The sequence below is a fragment of the Ylistrum balloti genome, unplaced genomic scaffold (assembly GCF_031769215.1).
Source record: "Ylistrum balloti isolate Yb309-2 unplaced genomic scaffold, AGI_CSIRO_Ybal_v1 Utg370298, whole genome shotgun sequence".
NCBI lineage: Eukaryota > Metazoa > Mollusca > Bivalvia > Pectinida > Pectinidae > Ylistrum > Ylistrum balloti.
In genome coordinates this window covers 1,970,591-1,993,095 of record NW_026782224.1, presented here as the reverse complement: position 1 = coordinate 1,993,095, position 22,505 = coordinate 1,970,591, and the positions used below count along the sequence as shown (strand labels likewise).

Below are 22,505 nucleotides of genomic sequence, written 5' to 3'. Positions count from 1 at the left end.
CAAAATGAATGAACTATCAAAACCTAAACACACTTACATTCTAAAACAGAAGATTTGGTTGCTCAAATTTTAAACAATTGAACGGCAAATTGTCATGCAAACATTTGAGGTTCATTTGTGATATAAACAGTAACAAAATCTTTTGAGTTGTCCCTTACCCATACTGTGAAGGTGGCTTTGTAACATCTCCGGGCTCCATGTGCCATAATGGCTGACTGTGTTTCCAACATTTTGGTCCTCTAGGGGAGGTAATAATGTGAGATCTACAACAGATACAAATAAATATTAGCATGGAGCACAAAAGGGAAAAGAAAAACAGAGAAGAATAAGCGCAATATCATCTGGGGCCTCCAGTAAGGGTTGCAGTTTGTATAGTTTACCAAGGTGAACCCATACACCAAGTATGACGTTACAGTGACTAGTGGTGTAGGAAAAAGAGTCTGGACAATATGTTTCAATGATGTAGGTCAAAGGTCAAAATGTATGTCAAAGTGTCCTACATTTTATACAGTACACACTGTTATATCATACCATTACAGATATTACCACAGTTCAGAAATACAGGGACGATACAGCAAAACTTCATATCATACCATCACAGATATTACCACAGTTAATGATATCACATGCTACAGATTCTTTATACAGTACAATATTATTAGTATCTACCAATACAATGTATTTGTACTCTGTGCTATAGATACTTACAGTTCTGTATATATCAGTGTATATAATATGTATATAGTACTGAATACTATTTAGTAGAATACTGTATGCTATATCTATCACCTATACAGATACAATCTGCTGGAGGAAACTGATGATGTTACAGAACGCTGTGGTTCACTGTCTGCAGAAATAATACAGGGCTGTTTTGTTTATCAGTTTGACAAACTGGACCAGGGTTCTTTGCTTATCAAATAAGGGTGGACCTACTATACTAATTATATTCGTTTTCTGACGAACTTTAACTGTGTATTAATATTTGCAGGTCCATCCTGATATCTGAAATGATACATTAACAGTACTGAAGAACCAGTATAATGAAAAAGCCCCGAGTCTTCCTTAATGTAAATTCTCTGTCGTTATAGATATTCATGCAGCTATAAGTTTTAGTGATCCGATATAGTTTGAACCTAAAAGATTGTCAATGCATCAATGCATGCTCAAACTCCTTTTGTAGCTGTGACCAAAGGGTCAGGATCTGGGATCTGGGTATATAACTATTCACTTTACTTCTGTGAAATTATATTTCAAGGGGAATAACTCCCCTGGTAAGACAAAAGATGACCACCTTGCATGACATAAACTATGAAAACCACTGCAAAACAATCAAAGGGAGATAACCACTAGGGGTAGGGAAGGTGGGGGCTGGGGAGACAATTATCAGTTAAAAGTTCGAATGTTAGGCCTCTAAAAGGCACAGATACCGTTTAAATGGCTACAGGAGAAACAAATTCACTCGAAAGGAAGTCTTTGAAATGGAAATGTGGAAACAGTATCAGGGCTTTCACACCCCATTTTTGGACTGGGCCCGGGGTCCTTTGAATTGGGAAAAATAATGGTGTTTTCCTTAGAATTGGGAAAACTTGGGGTCGAAATTGGGAAAAAAAGATACTATTTTGCATTGGGAATTTCGGCCCCAAATCTGGCAGATCAAGAGCCCTGAATATAAATCTATTGATACTATATAGCTGGTATAGTGAGATGACAAAATTCCTCTAACAGAACCATCATAGAAATGTGGAACCTGGACAAAAAATTCAATAATTTCGGAACAAAAGGATTATGATCGTATTTCTAGATTTTAATCCTCAAGACCCACAAGTGTGTGACAGTTACAGGGTAAGTGACATATATAACTGGGTCAGTAATGTTCATAGAGGTAGAGATGATAATAGGGGCGGGGACAAAAATATTAACACGTTGAGGTACAATGTATCTGATGGTGTGTCACAAAAAAAAAAAATTAAAACAGCTGAAGATTATGGTCTTTTCATCACTACATAATCACAATGTGTGTTTGTGAATGGGCTGGAGGCATCAAATTATTGCAAGTGATTGTGACTAACCCAGGAGTACCATTTAAATAGAACTTTATTGTGTCAGGCAAAAGCAAAGAAACAGGGATAAATGAAAATAGTATCAGCTTTATACATGGTGCTTTCTTAAACTTACCAATCATTTCTGATTTACATGAAGCTACAACAAAATGAGCCAATATTTTATATTATTCCATTGATAGGATACAAAATTATCACTGCTGTAACCAACAACCACTGTGACCTTCCCTCACCAATGACATCCATTTAAATGTATTACATTCTAGCTAGCATAAAAAAAATGGTAACCTCCCCTTACCAATGATATCTAGATCTATAGTAACCTCCCCTTACCAATGATATCTAGATCTGAGTAACCTCCCCTTACCAATGATATCTAGATCTATAGTAACCTCCCCTTACCAATGATATCTAGATCTGAGTAACCTCCCCTTACCAATGATATCTAGATCTGTAGTAACCTCCCCTTACCAATGATATCTAGATCTATAGTAACCTCCCCTTACCAATGATATCTAGATCTATAGTAACCTCCCCTTACCAATGATATCTAGATCTGAGTAACCTCCCCTTACCAATGATATCTAGATCATAGTAACCTCCCCTTACCAATGATATCTAGATCATAGTAACCTCCCCTTACCAATGATATCTAGATCTGAGTAACCTCCCCTTACCAATGATATCTAGATCATAGAAACCTCCCCTTACCAATGATATCTAGATCATAGTAACCTCCCCTTACCAATGATATCAAGACTCCCCTTACCAATGATATCTAGACTGTAGTAACCTCCCCTTACCAATGATATCTAGATCTGAGTAACCTCCCCTTACCAATGATATCTAGATCTGAGTAACCTCCCCTTACCAATGATATCTAGACTGTAGTAACCTCCCCTTACCAATAATATCTGGATCAATGTAAAGCTGGCGCTGAGAAAACATGCGAGGATCAAGAATTCCTTCTTCAATTCCAGGAGGAATCTTATCAGGACTAAGTAATCCAAAGCTGGAGGCAATGGCCTGGAAGTCGGACTCGGACCGTGGCAAAACATCGGGACTATGCAGACCAAAACTCTCCCCATTAACTGTAAAATGAAAATCATTAGTCAGTGATGCTCATAGGACAAAGATACATGGCAGACATTACATTTTAAACTTCATATTGGAATAAAATCATTTTGAATGTCACTGATTTGATGTCTTGCCTGATCTGTTTGATGACATGATGTCATGTAAATATTTACTGTGAAATATAGTATTGTAAAACTACTCAGAGCTTGTGAAATTCATAATATCCTCCTGGTTTCCATATTTTTTCTAACCAAACTCAAAAGAAAACTTTTACAGTTAAGAATTAGCCTTAACAGGAACAGCAAGAACATTCTTTCAGAACCTATCAGAATTTACAGATAAACTCTTAGATCCCTCTTACAATTTTGAATTTTAGAATATCAAACCATTTAAATTCTCACTGATATTTTCTGTAAAAGTGTGAGACATGGCGTACACCTATGCAATCTATAACCTAAGGAACTATACTTGCCACATTCCTCCAGAAATAAACAAATAGGTATGTTATTATGACTTTGTTAGGTGCCTGACAAAGGTGATGTATTTTTAATACAGAGAGTGAGGTGTAATTTAGTGAGTGAGCTGAAATTTAGAGAGTGAGATGTACAAGATAAACCAAACACAATCTGGGTTAGAAAGTGCAAAGTGTGGTAATTCTAAAATTCTTCAACGTTTCAACAACCAAATAAAATGGTAAATTTCTCTGTGAAAAAGTATGCTGATTCTGCTTTAATAAATTAAAGTGACACTCCCCGCTACAAATTCCATGACAGTGATGATATTCTTCCTCCATTACAGTACTATAAACTCTCAGTCTGGTCTACACTCTTAAATTTCTTGTATTCCATTAAACTGATACATGCCTCTCTGTTTCCCAGTATAACATTATACCCCTCCCTGTGTCCCACTATAATATTACATCCTTCCCTGTGTCCCACTATAATATTTCATCCCTCCCTGTGTCCTACTATAATATAACACCCCTCCCTGTGTCTTACTGTAATATTACATCCCTCCCTGTGTCCCACTATAATATTACATCCCTCCCTGTGTCCCACTATAATATTACATCCCTCCCTGTGTCCCACTATAATATTACATCCCTCCCTGTGTCCCACTATAATATAACATCCCTCCCTGTGTTCACTATAATATTACATCCCTCCCTGTGTCCCACTATAATATTACATCCCTCCCTGTGTCCCACTATAATATAACATCCCTCCCTGTGTTCACTATAATATAACACCCCTCCTTGTGGCCCACTATAATATTACATCCCTCCCTGTGTCCCACTATAATATTACATCCCTCCCTGTGTCCCACTATAATATTACATCCCTTCCTGTGGCCCACTATAATATAACACCCCTCCCTGTGTCTTACTGTAATATAACACCCCTCCTTGTGTCCCACTATAATATTACATCCCTCCCTGTGTCCCACTATAATATAACACCCCTCCCTGTGTCTTACTGTAATATAACACCCCTCCTTGTGTCCCACTATAATATTACATCCCTCCCTGTGGCCCACTATAATATAACACCCCTCCCTGTGTCTTACTGTAATATAACACCCCTCCTTGTGTCCCACTATAATATTACATCCTTCCCTGTGTCCCACTATAATATTTCATCCCTCCCTGTGTCCCACTATAATATAACACCCTGCCCTGTGGCCCACTATGATATTACATCCCTCCCTGTGTCCCACTATAATATAACACCCCTCCCTGTGTCCTACTATAATATAACACCCCTCCCTGTGTCTTACTGTAATATTACACCCCTCCCTGTGTCCCATTATAATATAACACCCCTCCCTGTGTCTTACTGTAATATTACATCCCTCCCTGTGTCCCACTATAATATTACATCCCTCCCTGTGTCCCACTATAATATAACACCCCTCCTTGTGGACCACTATAATATTACATCCCTTCCTGTGGACCACTATAATATTACATCCCTCCCTGTGTCCCACTATAATATAACACCCCTCCCTGTGTCTTACTGTAATATAACACCCCTCCCTGTGTCCCACTATAATATTACATCCCTCCCTGTGGCCCACTATAATATAACACCCCGCCCTTTGTCTTACTGTAATATAACACCCCTCCTTGTGTCCCACTATAATATTACATCCTTCCCTGTGTCCCAATTACATCCCTCCCTGTGTCCCACTATAATATAACACCCTGCCCTGTGTCCCACTATAATATAACACCCCTCCCTGTGTCTTACTATAATATTACATCCCTCCCTGTGTCCCACTATAATATAACACCCCTCCCTGTGTCCCACTATAATATAACACCCCTCCCTGTGTCTTACTATAATATTACACCCCTCCCTGTGTCTTACTATAATATTACATCCCTCCCTGTGTCCCACTATAATATAACACCCCTCCCTGTGTCCCTCCCTGTGTCCCACCACCCCTCCTGTGTCCCACTATAATATAACACCCTGCCCTGTGGCCCACTATGATATTACATCCCTCCCTGTGTCCCACTATAATATAACACCCCTCCCTGTGTCCCACTACTGTAATATTACATCCCTCCCTGTGTCCCACTATAATATTTCATCACTCCCTGTGTCCCACTATAATATAACATATCCCTGTGTCCTGTAATATAACAACATCCCTCCCTGTGTCCCACTATAATATACACCCCTCCCTGTGTCCCACTATAATATTACATCCCTCCCTGTGTCCCACTATAATATAACACCCCTCCCTGTGTCCCACTTACTCCCTCCCTGTGTCCCATATAACACCCTGTGTCTTATATAACACCCCTCCTTGTGTCCCACTATAATATTACCCCTCCCTGTGTCCCACTATAATATAACACCCCTCCCTGTGTCCCACTATAATATAACACCCCTCCCTGTGTCCCACTTAAAATAACTAAATATTACATCCCTCCCTGTGTCCCACTATAATATAACACCCCTCCCTGTGTCTTACTGTAATATAACTCCTTGTGTCCCACTATGTATTACATCCTTCTAACTATATTTCATCACCCCTCCCTGTGTCTTACCACTATAATATAACACCCCTCCCTGTGTCTTACTGTAATATTACATCCCTCCCTGTGTCCCACTATAATATTACATCCCTCCCTGTGTCCCACTATAATATAACATCCCTCCCTGCGTTCACTATAATATAACACCCCTCCTTGTGGACCACTATAATATTACATCCCTTCCTGTGGCCCACTATAATATAACACCCCTCCCTGTGTCTTACTGTAATATAACACCCCTCCTTGTGTCCCACTATAATATTACATCCCTTCCTGTGGCCCACTATAATATAACACCCCTCCCTGTGTCTTACTGTAATATAACACCCCTCCTTGTGTCCCACTGTAATATTACATCCTTCCCTGTGTCCCACTATAATATTTCATCCCTCCCTGTGTCCTACTATAATAAAACACCCCTCCCTGTGTCTTACTATAATATTACATCCCTCCCTGTGTCCCACTATAATATTACATCCCTTCCTGTGGCCCACTATAATATAACACCCCTCCCTGTGTCTTACTGTAATATAACACCCCTCCTTGTGTCCCACTATAATATTACATCCTTCCCTGTGTCCCACTATAATATTTCATCCCTCCCTGTGTCCCACTATAATATAACACCCTGCCCTGTGGCCCACTATGATATTACATCCCTCCCTGTGTCCCACTATAATATAACACCCCTCCCTGTGTCTTACTATAATATTACATCCCTCCCTGTGTCCCACTATAATATTACATCCCTCCCTGTGTCCCACTATAATATAACACCCTGCCCTGTGGCCAACTATAATATTACATCCCTCCCTGTGTCCCACTATAAAATAACACCCCTCCCTGTGTCCCACTATAATATTACATCCCTCCCTGTGTCCCACTATAAAATAACACCCCTCCCTGTGTCCCACTATGATATTACATCCCTCCCTGTGTCCCACTATGATATTACATCCCTCCCTGTGTCCCACTATAATATAACACCCCTCCCTGTGTCCCATTATAATATAACACCCCTCCCTGTGTCCCATTATAATATAACACCCCTCCCTGTGGCCAACTAAAATATTACATCCCTCCCGGTGTCCCACTATAATATAACACCCCTCCCTATGTCTTACTGTAATATAACACCCCTCCTTGTGTCCCACTATAATATAACACCCCGCCCTTTGTCTTACTGTAATATAACACCCCTCCTTGTGTCCCACTATAATATAACACCCTGCCCTGTGGCCCACTATAATATAACAACTCTCCCTGTGTCCCACTATAATATTACATCCCTCCCTGTGGCCCACTATAATATAACACCCCTCCCTGTGGCCCACTATAATATAACACCCCTCCTTGTGTCCCACTATAATATAACACCCCGCCCTGTGGCACACTATAATATAACACCCCTCCTTGTGTCTTACTGTAATATTACATCCCTCCCTGTGTCCCACTATAATATTACACCCCTTCCCCTGTGTCTTACTGTAATATAACACCCCTCCTTGTGTCCCACTATAATATAACACCCTGCCCTGTGGCCAACTATAATATTACATCCCTCCCTGTGTCCCACTATAATATAACACCTCTCCCTGTGTCCCACTATGATATTACATCCCTCCCTGTGTCCCACTATAATATAACACCCCTCCCTGTGGCCCACTATAATATAACACCCCTCCCTGTGGCCCACTATAATATTACATCCCTCCCTGTGTCCCACTATAATATAACACCCCTCCCTGTGTCCCACTATAATATTACATCCCTCCCTGTGTCCCACTATAAAATAACACCCCTCCCTGTGTCCCACTATGATATTACATCCCTCCCTGTGTCCCACTATGATATTACATCCCTCCCTGTGTCCCACTATAATATAACACCCCTCCCTGTGTCCCATTATAATATAACACCCCTCCCTGTGTCCCATTATAATATAACACCCCTCCCTGTGGCCAACTAAAATATTACATCCCTCCCGGTGTCCCACTATAATATAACACCCCTCCCTATGTCTTACTGTAATATAACACCCCTCCTTGTGTCCCACTATAATATAACACCCCGCCCTTTGTCTTACTGTAATATAACACCCCTCCTTGTGTCCCACTATAATATAACACCCTGCCCTGTGGCCCACTATAATATAACAACTCTCCCTGTGTCCCACTATGATATTACATCCCTCCCTGTGTCCCACTATAATATTACATCCCTCCCTGTGGCCCACTATAATATAACACCCCTCCCTGTGGCCCACTATAATATAACACCCCTCCTTGTGTCCCACTATAATATAACACCCCGCCCTGTGGCACACTATAATATAACACCCCTCCTTGTGTCTTACTGTAATATTACATCCCTCCCTGTGTCCCACTATAATATTACACCCCTTCCCCTGTGTCTTACTGTAATATAACACCCCTCCTTGTGTCCCACTATAATATAACACCCTGCCCTGTGGCCAACTATAATATTACATCCCTCCCTGTGTCCCACTATAATATAACACCTCTCCCTGTGTCCCACTATGATATTACATCCCTCCCTGTGTCCCACTATAATATAACACCCCTCCCTGTGGCCCACTATAATATAACACCCCTCCCTGTGGCCCACTATAATATAACACCCCTCCTTGTGTCCCACTATAATATAACACCCCGCCCTGTGTCCCACTATAATATAACACCCCTCCTTGTGTCTTACTGTAATATTACATCCCTCCCTGTGTCCCACTATAATATTACACCCCTTCCCCTGTGTCTTACTGTAATATAACACCCCTCCTTGTGTCCCACTATAATATAACACCCTGCCCTGTGGCCAACTATAATATTACATCCCTCCCTGTGTCCCACTATAATATAACACCTCTCCCTGTGTCCCACTATGATATTACATCCCTCCCTGTGTCCCACTATAATATAACACCCCTCCCTGTGGCCCACTATAATATAACACCCCTCCTTGTGTCTTACTGTAATATTACATCCCTCCCTGTGTCCCACTATAATATTACACCCCTTCCCCTGTGTCTTACTGTAATATAACACCCCTCCCTGTGGCCCACTATAATATAACACCCCTCCTTGTGTCTTACTGTAATATTACATCCCTCCCTGTGTCCCACTATAATATTACACCCCTTCCCCTGTGTCTTACTGTAATATGTCCTTGTGTCCCACTATAATATAACACCTCTCCCTGTGTCCCACTATGATATTACATCCCTCCCTGTGTCCCACTATAATATTACATCCCTCCCTGTGTCCCACTATAATATTACATCCCTCCCTGTGTCCCACTATAATATAACACCCCTCCCTGTGTCCCACTATAATATTACATCCCTCCCTGTGTCCCACTATAATATTACACCCCTCCCTGTGGCCCACTATAATATAACACCCCTCCTTGTGTCTTACTGTAATATTACATCCCTCCCTGTGTCCCACTATAATATTACACCCCTTCCCCTGTGTCTTACTGTAATATAACACCCCTCCCTGTGGCCCACTATAATATAACACCCCTCCTTGTGTCTTACTGTAATATTACATCCCTCCCTGTGTCCCACTATAATATTACACCCCTTCCCCTGTGTCTTACTGTAATATAACACCCCTCCTTGTGTCCCACTATAATATAACACCTCTCCCTGTGTCCCACTATGATATTACATCCCTCCCTGTGTCCCACTATAATATTACATCCCTCCCTGTGTCCCACTATAATATTACATCCCTCCCTGTGGCCAACTATAATATTACATGCCTCCCTGTGTCCCACTTCAATCACATCTGTATACAGTGCAGTGTGTATTAGTACTCACATATAGGGAGTGATTGTGGCTGTGTTCTACCTTTGGTAGGGCTATTTACAGGTGTGCCCCAGCTATCAGTGTCACTACCACCTTGGTCACCCTGTCCTCCTAAGAGCCCAGACTCAGGAGATACAGGGTCCTCCAAGGCTATTTTCCGCTCTGACTCTACCCCACTGTCCGTGTCAGAGAGCTCATCACCATTGACAACAGTTTTTTTGTCATGGATTTCATCATAAATATCACCATTTATAAACAAATGTCCATTCTGTCCTATCTCAGGAATAGAGGTTTTTTGTTTCTTGGCATTCGGGATGTCTCCACCTTCCTGAGCCCCCTGTCGACGGAGAGCCTTGTTATTGTTTTCAGACATCTTGCCAATTATGATTACACTCTTGTTGATTGTGGATTCTGTTCCATCCACCAAGTCAGTTCCTGGCTCTTCCACAAGGGATATCACAGCATCATCCTCATTTACCTCAGTGCCTTTCTGTAAAGAAAATGAATTACACAACCTTTGATGAGTGTCACTTTTAGAAAGATTAGATAGGAAGATTAACACTAAATCAAAATCTGACTGCTAAACATGAATCACATTAAAAATAATGTCCCACTTATTCAACATTAACTGTTTTAATACCAGTATACATTTGAAATTCAATTTGGTCTATTTGATACTTTCAATTTAATTTTTCTTCATGAACAAACATGTCATTTCTACAAATCTGTGTTATATTCTTTAACTCAGCAAATTTGGTAGAGTAATTCTTGAATCTGACATATTTTGCAAATGTTTAGCTCCTGATTCTGTAACACCATTTACAAGCGATTAAACCTGTCTCTACTGTAACTGCCTGCCCTCTCCTTCATTGGAACTGATCCCCCCTTATATCATGAAAATAATCTCCCATTCATGGATAATCATTTCCCCCTATCTTCATGGGAAATTATCTCTCCCTACCTTCATGGAGAACAATCCCCCCAACTTTCATGAAGAATTATCTCCCTCTACCTTCATGGAGAATTATTTCCCCCTACCTTCATGAAGAATTATCTCCCCCTACCTTCATGGATAATTATCTCCCCCTACACTTATGGAGAGTGATCTCCTTCACTTCAGTGGAGTCTACCTTAATGCCAAGATCAATTTTGATGCGATTGATGTACTCTACATCATCTTCGTAAGCTGGTGGTCCCTGACAGAGGTCAATGAGGCGTTCATTCTCTGTGATTTGGTCTGTCAGAGTCTGTGACACAATGTCTTCGGGATAGCTCCAGGGAGTGGTCATCACTTTGTGTTTACTGGTGTATGGGGGCACTGTAAAGTAAACGGGAGTATTGTTGCATTAAGTCATATAAACTATGAAAGCAGTACCACTGTCCTGCTTAACTGAATATCAAGTGGATCATCTAACAGAAATCATTTCAAAATAAAAATAATAAATCAGAATACCATACATTTAAAACTTCTCTGTTATTCAAATTTACAGATCCAAACTTGACCATTATAAGGCCCAACCCCCCACCCCACATTTATGTTGTTCACTTAAAGCTAACCATCTGGGTCGCCTGTCTGTTTGCTCGCAGGTTTCTCCACCAGGCAGGCATCTGTGTCCACAAAGATACGATAGTATCCTTCTACGATCCCAACAAAGTTCTGTACATCATCCTTAAGTAGACCAAGGTTTAGCATCTGTTGGAGAGACAGGTAAAGTATAGAGACTTACGTAAAGTAATATAGACTTAGGTAAAGTATAGAGACTTAGGTAAAGTATATAAACTTAGGTAAAGTATAGAGACTTAGCTAAAGTATAGAGGCTTAGGTAAGTATAGAGACTTAGGTAAAGTATAGAGACTTAAGTAAAGTATAGAGACTTAGGTAAAGTATAGAGGCTTAGGTAAAGTATAGAGGCTTAAGTAAAGTATAGAGACTTAGGTAAAGTATAGAGGCTTAAGTAAGTATAGAGACTTAGGTAAAGTATACAGACTTAGGTAAAGTATAGAGACTTAAGTAAAGTATAGAGACTTAGGTAAAGTATACAGACTTAGGTAAATTACAGAGACTTAGGTAAAGTATAGAGACTTAGGTAAAGTATAGAGACTTAGGTAAAGTATAGAGGCTTAAGTAAGTATAGAGACTTGGGTAAAGTATAAAGGCTTAAGTAAGTATAGAGACTTAGGTAAAGTATAGAGACTTAAGTAAAGTATAGAGACTTAGGTAAAGTATAGAGGCTTAAGTAAGTATAGAGGCTTAAGTAAAGTATAAAGACTTAGGTACAGTATAGACTTAGGTAAAGTATACAGACTCAGGTAAAGTAATATAGACTTAAGTAAAATAAAATAGACTAATGTAAAGTACAGAGCCTTAGATAAAGAATAGAGATTAATGTAATGTGTAGAGACTCAGGTAAAGTAATATAGACTTAAGTAAAGTAAAATAGACTAATGTAAAGTACAGAGCCTTAGATAAAGAATAGAGATTAATGTAATGTGTAGAGACTCAGGTAAAGTAATATAGACTTAAGTAAAGTAAAATAGACTTATGTAAAGTACAGAGCCTTAGATAAAGAATAGAGATTAATGTAATGTGTAGAGACTCGGGTAAAGACTGAAATCAATGGATAAACAATAACAAAATCCTAATCATTTCTATGGAGTTCAGTATATCTATATCAAAAATCCATTTCTTTCATGGAAGAGGTGTAGTTTTGTGCAACATTCTTAATAACCAGAGCACTGACAGGACAACAACGGTCCTGTTATGTGGCTGGAAATCCCCTACACTACAAAAGTCAAGAAAAACTGTTACGAAAAAAATAGAAATAAGAACAGCGACCTTAGAATCTGGGATATAAAAAGCAATATCTCCACTCAGCACTTTTGGTAAGGAAGTATTGTATGAAGATATCCCCAGCCAGCACTTTTGGTAAGGAAGTATTGTATGAAGATATCCCCAGCCAGCACTTTTGGTAAGGAAGTATTGTATGAAGATATCCCCAGCCAGCACTTTTGGTAAGGAAGTATTGTATGAAGATATCCCCAGCCAGCACTTTTGGTAAGGAAGTATTGTATGAAGATATCCCCAGCCAGCACTTTTGGTAAGGAAGTATTGTATGAAGATATCCCCACCCGGAACTTTTGGTAAGGAAGTATTGTATGAAGATATCCCCACCCGGAACTTTTGGTAAGGAAGTATTGTATGAAGATATCCCCAGCCAGCACTTTTGGTAAGGAAGTATTGTATGAAGATATCCCCAGCCAGCACTTTTGGTAAGGAAGTATTGTATGAAGATATCCCCAGCCAGCACTTTTGGTAAGGAAGTATTGTATGAAGATATCCCCAGCCAGCACTTTTGGTAAGGAAGTATTGTATGAAGATATCCCCACCCGGTAATTTTGGTAAGGAAGTATTGTATGAAGATATCCCCAGCCAGCACTTTTGGTAAGGAAGTATTGTATGAAGATATCCCCAGCCAGCACTTTTGGTAAGGAAGTATTGTATGAAGATATCCCCAGCCAGCACTTTTGGTAAGGAAGTATTGTATGAAGATATCCCCAGCCAGCACTTTTGGTAAGGAAGTATTGTATGAAGATATCCCCAGCCAGCACTTTTGGTAAGGAAGTATTGTATGAAGATATCCCCAACCGGCAATTTTGGTAAGGAAGTATTGTATGAAGATATCCCCAGCCAGCACTTTTGGTAAGGAAGTATTGTATGAAGATATCCCCAGCCAGCACTTTTGGTAAGGAAGTATTGTATGAAGATATCCCCAGCCAGCACTTTTGGTAAGGAAGTATTGTATGAAGATATCCCCACCCGGCAATTTTGGTAAGGAAGTATTGTATGAAGATATCCCCAGCCAGCACTTTTGGTAAGGAAGTATTGTATGAAGATATCCCCAGCCAGCACTTTTGGTAAGGAAGTATTGTATGAAGATATCCCCAGCCAGCACTTTTGGTAAGGAAGTATTGTATGAAGATATCCCCACCCGGAACTTTTGGTAAGGAAGTATTGTATGAAGATATCCCCAGCCAGCACTTTTGGTAAGGAAGTATTGTATGAAGATATCCCCAGCCAGCACTTTTGGTAAGGAAGTATTGTATGAAGATATCCCCACCCAGAACTTTTGGTAAGGAAGTATTGTATGAAGATATCCCCAGCCAGCACTTTTGGTAAGGAAGTATTGTATGAAGATATCCCCAGCCAGCACTTTTGGTAAGGAAGTATTGTATGAAGATATCCCCACCCAGCACTTTTGGTAAGGAAGTATTGTATGAAGATATCCCCAGCCAGCACTTTTGGTAAGGAAGTATTGTATGAAGATATCCCCACCCGGCAATTTTGGTAAGGAAGTATTGTATGAAGACATCCCCAGCCAGCACTTTTGGTAAGGAAGTATTGTATGAAGATATCCCCAGCCAGCACTTTTGGTAAGGAAGTATTGTATGAAGATATCCCCAGCCAGCACTTTTGGTAAGGAAGTATTGTATGAAGATATCCCCACCCGGAACTTTTGGTAAGGAAGTATTGTATGAAGATATCCCCAGCCAGCACTTTTGGTAAGGAAGTATTGTATGAAGATATCCCCAGCCAGCACTTTTGGTAAGGAAGTATTGTATGAAGAAATCCCCACCCAGAACTTTTGGTAAGGAAGTATTGTATGAAGATATCCCCAGCCAGCACTTTTGGTAAGGAAGTATTGTATGAAGATATCCCCACCCGGCAATTTTGGTAAGGAAGTATTGTATTAAGTTTGTTTTAGATTGGGCAAACTCAAGTTATCACACAGTTATAGTGACCTTTTGACCTTTGGATCTGAGTAGCAATTTATCTCAAATCACTTTTGGTTAAAGGCATTTCTTCCAGTTTCAGTTAGATTGGCTAGAGCAACTTGAGTTATTCCACCAAAATGGGTTTGCTATCATAGCAACAATGACCTTTGACTTCTGGGTCTGAAAAGTAATCCTTAGCAAGTGCTTTCAGTAAGAAAGCATTGTAAGAGTTCCGAGTTTGAATGGCCCAAGGGAACTGAAGGTATGTCATGGAAACCAATTTCTATTTAGAGTAACAGTAATCTGGACTATTGACCCTGGCACCTGAAAAGCAATCCAAAGCAAGCCATTTTAGTAAGGAAGCACTTGAGTTATTGCAGGAAAACTGACTTTGACTTTTGACCTTCAAAACTGTAAAGAAATCCTAAGCAAACACCTTCAGTAAGATTTGATCTGCCCATAGGAACACAAGTTATCGCACAGAAACAAAAGTGCTGAAAGACAGACAGATAGCCAGCCGTACAGATATAGACAAGACGGATGGGTGGACACCATGATTACTACAGCGAACCCACACTTTTGTATTTCTGTTCTCTTTTTCAGACTTACCCAGCCTCTATTTCAGTCTCCCCAGCCTCTTTTTCAAGCTTACCCCAGCCTCTATATCAGACTTACCCCAGCCTCTATTTCAGACATGCTCTAGCCTCTATTTCAGACTTACCCCAGCCTCTATTTCAGCCTTCCCAGCCTCTATTTCAGACTTACCCCAGCCTCTATTTCAGACATGCTCTAGCCTCTATTTCAGATTTACCCCAGCCTCTATTTCAGACTTACCCCAGCCTTATTTCAGACTTACCCCAGCCTCTATTTCAGCCTTCCCAGCCTCTATTTCAGACTTACCCCAGCCTCTATATCAGACTGACCCCAGCCTTATTTCAGACTTACCCCAGCCTCTATTTCAGCCTTACCCCAGCCTCTATTTCAGACTTTCCCCAGCCACTACATCAGACTTACCCCAGCCTCTATTTCAGACTTTCCCCAGCCACTATATCAGACTTACCCCAGTGTCTATTTTAGTCTTACCAGTCTGTATTTCAGACTTACCCCAGCCTCTATATCAGACTTACCCCAGCCTCTATTTCAGACTTACCCCAGCCTCTATTTCAGACTTACCCCAGCCTCTATTTCAGCCTTCCCAGCCTCTATTTCAGACTTACCCCAGCCTCTTTGCCCTTGACTGTGACTTCTACTCTCTGCATGTTATTGTCTTTCTCCTTGGAGACTTTGATCTTCTCTATCATATTGAAGTCAGCCAACATGGATAGCTGTAAGTAACGTCAATGTATTATGGCAGAAGTAAAAAATAGTAAAAACCGAGAATTAACTCAGAGAAAATCTATATTTGAAGTGAAGCTTGTACATCACACTTCCCAGAATTAAATATGGAGAATGATTTGATTGCAAAACTTTACTGATATTTGAGATCGAGGATAGCTTAACTGCTTAACATTGCTGATATATGAGCTTTGGAATTATCTTATTGAAGTGACTGAAACAATTCCTCACTAAATTCGTGAAAGACTCAACAGGAGGATATAACTCACTGTGTAATGTTTGATATTAGTGATTAGACTGATTCCGGCCTTGGGTCCAACTAGCACCATTGCCTCCATTTTCTGATCCTGTAAATTCAAATACAAAATTTCATTAATACCACGTCGCTGGATCCTGGAGTCCTACGATCATGTCCCATGAACATGGAGCCCTCACTCCCTACTATCCATAAAGTCATACATCTACCGTTTCCAAAGTTATGTATCATCTAAGTACTTCAATCAGTATTAATGGGATTGTTTACATGTTACTAGTACCCCATCTTTTTGAGAAAGAGATAATAAAAAAGATGTAACTGTAAAAGCTGTTAATATTAAGTTATGGGACTTACCAGCAGAGTTACCATGAAAACACGGCTACCAAACGTTTTCAATTCACTGACAATCTTTACATAGTGGAGCTTTGCCTGAAGGGCTGACAGCTGTTTCTGGCCTGGTGGTGTCAGGTTCTGGTTAATTTTGAGTTGCTGACTAAGAAGTTTACGAAGATCTTTACCCTTCATACTCTCTATCTGTGTGGCAGGTACAAACTTCTCAAGTCCACATTCCTTCCTGTGAGACAATCAAACAAATGACTCCCATAGTGTTTTACATATCCCAAATATCTTCCTTGCCAACACTTCTATGGGGAGACATCCATACACAATGTTACAACCCAGCCAAAATTATCCCTGTTAAAGGCAGACAATCATACACAATCTTACAACCCAGCCAAAATTATCCCTGTTAAAGGCAGACAATCATACACAATGTTACAACCCAGACAAAATTATCCCTGTTAAAGGCAGACAATCATACACAATCTTACAACCCAGACAAAATTATCCCTGTTAAAGGGAGACAATCATACATAATCTTACAACCCAGCCAAAATTATCCCTGTTAAAGGCAGACAATCATACACAATGTTACAACCCAGACAAAGTTATCCCTGTTAAAGGCAGACAATCATACACAATGTTACAACCCAGACAAAATTATCCCTGTTAAAGGCAGACAATCATACACAATGTTACAACCCAGACAAAATTATCCCTGTTAAAGGCAGACAATCATACACAATCTTACAACCCAGACAAAGTTATCCCTGTTAAAGGCAGACAATCATACACAATCTTACAACCCAGACAAAATTATCCCTGTTAAATGGAGACAATCATACATAATCTTACAACCCAGCCAAAATTATCCCTGTTAAAGAGAGACAATCATACATAATGTTACAAACCAGCCAAAATTATCCCTGTTAAAGGGAGACAATCATACATAATCTGTTAAAAGGGAATCATACTGTTAAAATGAGTTTTATTTAAGGGGAGGCAAATGCACTACTTTTTTTCTGGATATGATTAAACACCCTAGTTACATGGTTTATCTCCATCCAACTCCTGCCTGTAAGGGGAGACCAACACCATAGTTACATGGTTTATCTCCATCCAACTCCTGCCTGTAAGGGGAGACCAACACCATAGTTACATAGTTTATCTCCATCCAACTCCTGCCTGTAAGGGGAGACCAACACCATAGTTACATGGTATATCTCCATCCAACTCCTGCCTGTAAGGGGAGACCAACACCATAGTTACACGCTATATCTCCATCCAACTCCTGCCTGTAAGGGGAGACTACTCTATCTTTAATCTAAGCTTTAGGAACATGTCTGGTTTGGTGAGGACTTACTCGATTGCTTTGATGTTTATTTTGCCAGTTGTATTGTTGTGCATAGCATGTTGTTGTATCTGGAGCGCAGAAAGTTTAAGCACCGTCTCTCCCTTTAGTTCTGGAAACTTTTCCTGTACTACATCATTACAGCACTGAAACACAGACACAATTTTCCTGTACTACATCATTAAAACACAGACAGAATTCTTTTGAACTGTTTCTCTTGTTCTTCTTCATAACAACTTTAAAATGATTTCTCAAATTGTTCAATAACAAATACTTTTAGCATGTAAGTTAGTTAGCTGACACACTGTATGCATGTTTATAATACTGATACCCACCTGCATGTAAAAGTACTCAAATGCCATTGGCTCCTCATTTAGAAGGTCGAAGGCATCACGGGGAACAAACATCACACGAAACAGACAACGGAAGTGACGGGCCCCTGGTCTGGCAGCAATCTGTAGAATCAAGAATTCCAATCTGAACAACACAACAAAATATAGAGACTAGCTAAGAATATGTTTCAGCCAATCTCAAGCCATGGCAGCCATCTTGGATCAGATATAAATGATATATATTACTTGACTGAACAAATGTGTGGGCAACTTTATAACAGTAAGGACCAATGGCAAGAAGAACATTCACAAGTTCTATACAACCCCCCTACATCTTCTGTGTATCACTAGAATGAACAGTGACAAGTTCTATACATCCCCACCACCACCCTACATCTTCTGTGTATCACTAGAATGAACAGTGACAAGTTCTATACACCCCACCCTACATCTTCTGTGTATCACTAGAATGAACAGTGACAAGTTATATACACTACCCCCCACCCTACATCTACTGTGTATCACTAGAATGAACAGTGACAAGTTATATACACCCCCCACCCTACATCTACTGTGTATCACTAGAATGAACAGTGACAAGTTCTATACATCCCCACCCCCACCCTACATCTACTGTGTATCACTAGAATGAACAGTGACAAGTTCTATACACCACCCCCACCCTACATCTACTGTGTATCACTAGAATGAACAGTGACAAGTTCTATACATCCCCAACCCCCCACCCTACAGCTACTGTGTATCACTAGAATGAACAGTGACATGTTCTATACACCACCCCCACCCTACATCTTCTGTGTATCACTAGAATGAACAGTGACAAGTTCTATACACCACCCCCACCCTACATCTACTGTGTATCACTAGAATGAACAGTGACAAGTTATATACACCCCAACCCTACATCTACTGTGTATCACTAGAATGAATAGTGACAAGTTCTATACATCCCCACCCTACATCTACTGTGTATCACTAGAATGAACAGTGACAAGTTCTATACACCACCCCCACCCTACATCTTCTGTGTATCACTAGAATGAACAGTGACAAGTTATATACATCCCCCCTCCCTACATCTTCTGTGTATCACTAGAATGAACAGTGACAAGTTATATACACCCCCCCACCCTACATCTACTGTGTATCACTAGAATGAACAGTGACAAGTTCTATACACCACCCCCACCCTACATCTACTGTGTATCACTAGAATGAACAGTGACAAGTTCTATACACCACCCCCACCCTACATCTACTGTGTATCACTAGAATGAACAGTGACAAGTTCTATACACCACCCCCACCCTACATCTTCTGTGTATCACTAGAATGAATAGTGATAAGTTCTATACACCACCCCCACCCTACATCTACTGTGTATCACTAGAATGAATAGTGACAAGTTCTATACATCCCCACCCTACATCTACTGTGTATCACTAGAATGAACAGTGACAAGTTCTATACAACTCCCCCCTGTCTACTCTACATGTTTTGTTTATTACCATGTGAAGTCACAGATAAATGAAACAGTTGCCGGACGGATGGTCAGACAGACGGACAAAGATAGACAAATGTACAGACACTGTGATTACTATTGTATACAGGGCACCCAATCTTTGAGGCAGGGTCCTGGTAGATAACCTGTTCAACAGGGGAGGTAAAATATATTGCCTTATTGAGACAAAGCATTTCCATAGTAATACTTAATGTATAAAAGAATACAAAGGATCCGTGATGCAAAATATCTGATAATCTCCAGTCTAGAAAATGTCTTTGTAATGATACAAAGCCAAATATTGTATTTTATCAGCACTCTATGAATAAAATGTCCATCGCTGATGTTCATTGTTACTGATACATGGTGACTGCAGCTTGGCTGTCTGATACCCAGGCTGTCTGTAATATAGTTAGGAAATGATATTTGCAAGTTGATTGGATTACTGCCAGCAAAAATAACCAAAAGGGGCAGAGCAAATTAGATTTAGTCTCCATCACCGATCACAGATTGATCCACAAGTGATTTGATGTTGGCAAAATAAAAGCTTATTCCACGATTTATGTCATATGGAGGTCGACAGGAAGTAAAGGCAGATACAGATATACATGTACTTACAGTGAGATATGACTACAGTGAGAGAGGGAAGAGTGAGACTGGGGAGGGAGAGAGAGACAGAAGGGGGGGGGGGAGGGGGGTAGTGGTTAGGGGTTAGGTAAAAGATGTTCAGCAGTATGGAGGTCAGTGAAGAGATGTACAGTAATTAAAGGGTGAGGTGAGAGATGTACAGTAATTAAAGGGTAAGGTGAGAGATGAGGTGAGAGATGTACAGTAATTAAAGGGTGAGGCGAGAGATGTACAGTAATTAAAGGGTGAGGTGAGAGATGTACAGTAATTAAAGGGTGAGGTGAGAGGTGAGAGATGTACAGTAATTAAAGGGTGAGGTGAGAGATGTACAGTAATTAAAGGGTGAGGTGAGAGATGTACAGTAATTAAAGGGTGAGGTGAGAGATGAGGTGAGAGATGTACAGTAATTAAAGTGTAAGGTGAGAGATGTACTGTAATTAAAGGGAGAGGTGAGAGATGTACAGTAATTAAAGGGTGAGGTGAAAGGCGAGAGATGTACAGTAATTAAAGGGTGAGGTGAGAGATGTACAGTAATTAAAAGGTGAGGTGAGAGATGTACAGTAATTAAAGGGAGAGGTGAGAGATGTACAGTAATTAAAGGGTGAGGTGAGAGATGAGGTGAGAGATGTACAGTAATTAAAGTGTGAGGTGAGAGATGTACAGTAATTAAAGGGTGAGGTGAGAGATGTACGGTAATTAAAGGGTGAGGTGAGAGATGTACAGGAACTAAAGGGTGAGGTGAGAGATGTACAGGAACTAAAGGGTGAGGTGAGAGATGTACAGTAATTAAGGGGCATGTGACGAGATGTACAGTGATTAAAGGGTGAGGTGAGAGATGTACAGTAATTAAGTTTTGAGATTAAATATAGTTTGGAGGCTGAAGTTGTGACTAGAAATTGTATGAAAATTAGACGGTATATTGTTAGTGTAAAGTGTTGTGATTTCTATTCCACTTGATATGTTCTTTCTGTGATTGATCAGCTGTGAGGCGTCCTGTTACTCTGTTTTTTGATTGATATGAACACCAGTGAAAAGTGACAGAAAGCCTCCTCCATAACTAAATCAAGTGATACAGTTTCACTCAGAAATTAATTAATGTTTACAATGTCTTTAGCTCTAATACAGAAATTATGGATATTGCAGCTACAGGAAAATACTGTACTAAATGCAGATGTTGTAGGTCATCAATCGAGGATGTCTTATAATACTTTTTTATTTGTGCTGAGCGAGCTAATACATTTCAGAAATTTGTGACCAGATTCATAATGAAAGGAGATGAATGCACCATTCTGTTAATCTTATAAAGAAGATAAGTTGAAAAAGTTTGAATTTTTTTCAACATTGAAAATGCAGATAATCATCATTTTGTCTCTGTTCCTTTAAACATCAGTGACTACATATGGAAATCTCTGATACATAGAACTTATGTCACAGCAGACAAGAGATCCCTGAGGGATTTTGTTGCCCAGCATTTTTTTTCCTTTTTACATCAATTCCTTCCGTTTCTCTTTTTCTTGCTCCAAATTATATGAAATTTGAACAATCCTCTTAAGAAATAACAATAATAACCCTTTGCTGAAACGAGCACTTTAAGAGAGCAGGAAAAACCTACGTATGAAATTTGAGAAAGATCCATCCAATGCTTCTCAAGAAATAATGATTACCAAAATTGTTTACAAATAGGCAGATGGACCATAGACCATGGTTTATTTAATAGCCTACCATCTAATGGTGTTCATTACATCACATACACCACAGCTGATCAGAGCTCTGCTTTAGGTGACCTTAACCTTACCTTCACTTTAAGTCTTGTGGTCCTTATAGCAGTAAGTTATAAACAATGACTTTCAGTTGTTTTTTACCTGACCTGAGCATGTGCCTTGCTGTAGTCTATGATAGTAAGTATAACCTTTCAGGTAACCTTCTTTTTGAAATCAGCTAGTGTCTCATGG

At 40.0% G+C, this 22,505-nt stretch overlaps 1 protein-coding gene across 1 annotated transcript in view; it reads right to left on the bottom strand.

Moving 5' to 3' along the window:
- Positions 1-22,505, bottom strand: part of LOC132553128 (uncharacterized) — a 96,589-nt gene that overhangs the window by 5,971 nt on the left and 68,113 nt on the right. Inside the window, exons 9-18 of the mRNA XM_060217340.1 lie at positions 18,408-18,527; positions 18,085-18,218; positions 16,737-16,956; positions 16,396-16,473; positions 16,009-16,116; positions 11,576-11,711; positions 11,134-11,336; positions 10,031-10,508; positions 2,969-3,154; positions 159-263 (exon numbers count right to left, since the gene is read on the bottom strand). Coding sequence (XP_060073323.1) covers positions 159-263; positions 2,969-3,154; positions 10,031-10,508; positions 11,134-11,336; positions 11,576-11,711; positions 16,009-16,116; positions 16,396-16,473; positions 16,737-16,956; positions 18,085-18,218; positions 18,408-18,527 — 1,768 coding nt within the window. The remainder of the gene's footprint in view (positions 1-158; positions 264-2,968; positions 3,155-10,030; positions 10,509-11,133; positions 11,337-11,575; positions 11,712-16,008; positions 16,117-16,395; positions 16,474-16,736; positions 16,957-18,084; positions 18,219-18,407; positions 18,528-22,505) is intronic.